A 2,651-nucleotide genomic window follows, 5' to 3' on the forward strand; every position below is an offset into this window, starting at 1 on the left:
CCCCCCCAGCCCCAGCCCTGCCCCCTGTGCTGCCCTGGCGGGGCACCCATGGCATGTCGGGCTGTTGGAAGCTCCTGCCTGTACAAAAGGAGGCCACAAAAACTCTATTTCACTATGTAAAAGTGGTGAGAGATCCTTGAACAAGGGGAAACGAGGATTTAAAATTCCCCTTTCCATTAAAACAAAACAAAACCCCAAACCTCCAGATCTAGATGTAGGTCTCTTTTAATTTCTGGCACGCTAATAAGGATAATGTTTTCAGTGTGTCTAAACACTGGGATCTGTTGTTGCAATGAATTTGCCCACAAAATTGGGGAACAGGTTTAGGGCCCTTAAAAAAAAAAAAAAGGTCCACTAAGTGAAAGCTTGGGAAAAAATTAAAGCTAAAATATGCACAGGGAGAGGTGAGGCTGCCCTGACAGCTGTGGTTACATTGATGTTGGAGGATACGTACAGAGCTAGAGGGGAACTGTTGATGTTCAAGAAAAAAAGTTATTACTCATACCAACTGTGATCTTTTTTCAGTGTGGGATGAACATTTGTAACATCCATTAAAGAGAATTATGCATGTAATTCCTGACATGTTAAAAAGGCGATTGTCAACCTCACAGAAATGGAGCTAAGACTTTGATGCAACAGATCCTGCTTGTGATTCCAATTTCCATATTTTTATTTTTTTTTTTATGTTTGTGGAAATACAGTTCTGGGAAAGCAAGGGAATTTCGTGCGACGGAAAGAGTTTGATCTTTTTGTATTGGATTTGTAAGATTAAATGCTACCTTGAGAAAGAATCGGGGCAGCTGTACCTGTGGCAGAGCGGGGAGAGCTGTGTTCGGTGCAGCAGACCAGGCACTGCTCCCCCAGAGCGTGGTGCTCCCGCCTGGCCTGACGCCGTGAGCACGCAGTGGGTTTGACTAGATGGAAGAACTTGTTTACATCAAGCGTGGAAGTGACTGCTTTGATGAGGCACGACCTCAGAATTAGGACTCCTGTTCTCTAATTAAGCGTTGGTCAAAAAAATGTTGAAGAAAGAGTAATCACAGGACTCTGCCAACTTGTCAAGAGCAGAACATACCATGCTCGATGGCAGCAGTTGCAGATAAGCATGACAAGAAGAAAAGAGGGTGGGTGACTGCACAGGGACTTGTACCATATTGGTGCAATCATGGGAATACTGGGGTAACGTGCCAGTAAAGTTTTTGAACTGACAAGCATTTACTCCCTGCATTTGGGCAACCCACGCTGCTTTCTGAGCTGCGCGTTTCATGCAAGTGGAACAGAGATCTGAAGAGCTACCAGACTTTGAAAGGGAATTTGTACAAAGACTAATACTGATATTACTAGTAACTTGTTAGTACCCAGCATCTGTGTAAGTGCAGAACTTCTCTAGGTATTTCTTAAAATCATCAACTAATTGGTGCAGACAAGTAATCTAGTACCAAAAAATCTAAGCACAATAGGGGTAGCAAGCCTTATACCTCTTTCTTAAATATTTTTTGAAATGACATGTATAAAACCGGTTTTTCAGCATATAAAATGATGAGTAACCTTTGTCCCTAATTACAGGTTACCCAAGCATACTGATAGGGGTATGATAATTTCAAAGCCAGGAGACAGACTGTCTTCCTGCTTCGGCTCACTTTTCTAATTAAGATCATTATGCATAGTAGTCAGATTGATTCAAGGCTTAGATAAATAATACGTCCTGTTGTTTCCATTGATTTGAATTTTTAATGAACTGGGTTCCATTGCTGATACCACATTTCTGGCTCTTAACTGCAGACCTTCTGCAGCTGAAAACGTAAAAACTACATGTTGGACTGAAAGTCATGTCCCTTGGCCTATCCTTGGGGATATTGCTCGTGAACTTGTGCTGGCTCCAGGATACAAACTTCTATAGCAGAGATTCTCCCCAGAGTATTTACCCATTGTCAGACACCTACTACAAAGACTTAGAGCAGAAAGGCAACCTCAACTGCGCTAAAGATTGTGCAGATCAACACAGGGCAGATCTACCAGATTCAAGTTTATAAAGCATACACACAGTTATTAGTACCCGCAATTTGATTTTTGCACCATCTCTCCACAGAAGAGCCTGTGCTTAAAGACAGACAGAAAGCAAAAGGGAAATTAGGAAAACAAGAAGCAAATGGCTTCATTCTCTGATCTTTTCAGAAGAGACCACAACACAGAAAGGGTCAAGGGGAAAAGCTGTGCAGAGCAGAAGTGTGGTGGAGGCAAAGGCATGGAGAGACAGCTGTGCAAGAAGCCGTCACGAGAAGGGACAAAGGTGGGAGCAGCCTCAGAACGTAGGGGTTGCAGCAAGCTTGGCAGGGGAGGGAGGATAACCAGGGAGGGGCTGAGCTCAGTGGAGCTTTGAAGGAAGCGACAAGAAGAATGAATTTAACGTTACAGCTTAGACACACCCAGCATCGCCTTGCAATAGGTAGTGTATTATACAGCTTCAGCTCTCAAACCTTATTTTTAAAATACATTTGTAGCTCTAGAAAACCTGAAAATATTGCCTCAAACATCAACATCAACAGAAAGCAGGTAACTTTTTTTTCCCCCACAGTTTACACAGGTTTTCCTAAGCTGTTCTTAGAAGGTGAGAAGCATGCGGTCGAATTTTTGACTACCAAAAGCAGCAA

At 42.9% G+C, this 2,651-nt stretch overlaps 1 protein-coding gene across 1 annotated transcript in view; it reads right to left on the minus strand.

Moving 5' to 3' along the window:
• The window catches only part of TAF1B (TATA box binding protein (TBP)-associated factor, RNA polymerase I, B, 63kDa), a 51,173-nt gene extending 50,020 nt beyond the window's left edge, over positions 1 to 1,153 (minus strand). Inside the window, exon 1 of the mRNA XM_009999235.1 lies at positions 1,076 to 1,153. Within this exon, the coding sequence (XP_009997537.1) occupies positions 1,076 to 1,153 (78 nt within the window). The remainder of the gene's footprint in view (positions 1 to 1,075) is intronic.
• Between the last annotated feature and the right edge of the window lie 1,498 nt (positions 1,154 to 2,651).

The sequence above is a fragment of the Chaetura pelagica genome, unplaced genomic scaffold (assembly GCF_000747805.2).
Source record: "Chaetura pelagica isolate M959 unplaced genomic scaffold, ChaPel_1.0 scaffold90, whole genome shotgun sequence".
NCBI classification, from domain to species: domain Eukaryota; kingdom Metazoa; phylum Chordata; class Aves; order Apodiformes; family Apodidae; genus Chaetura; species Chaetura pelagica.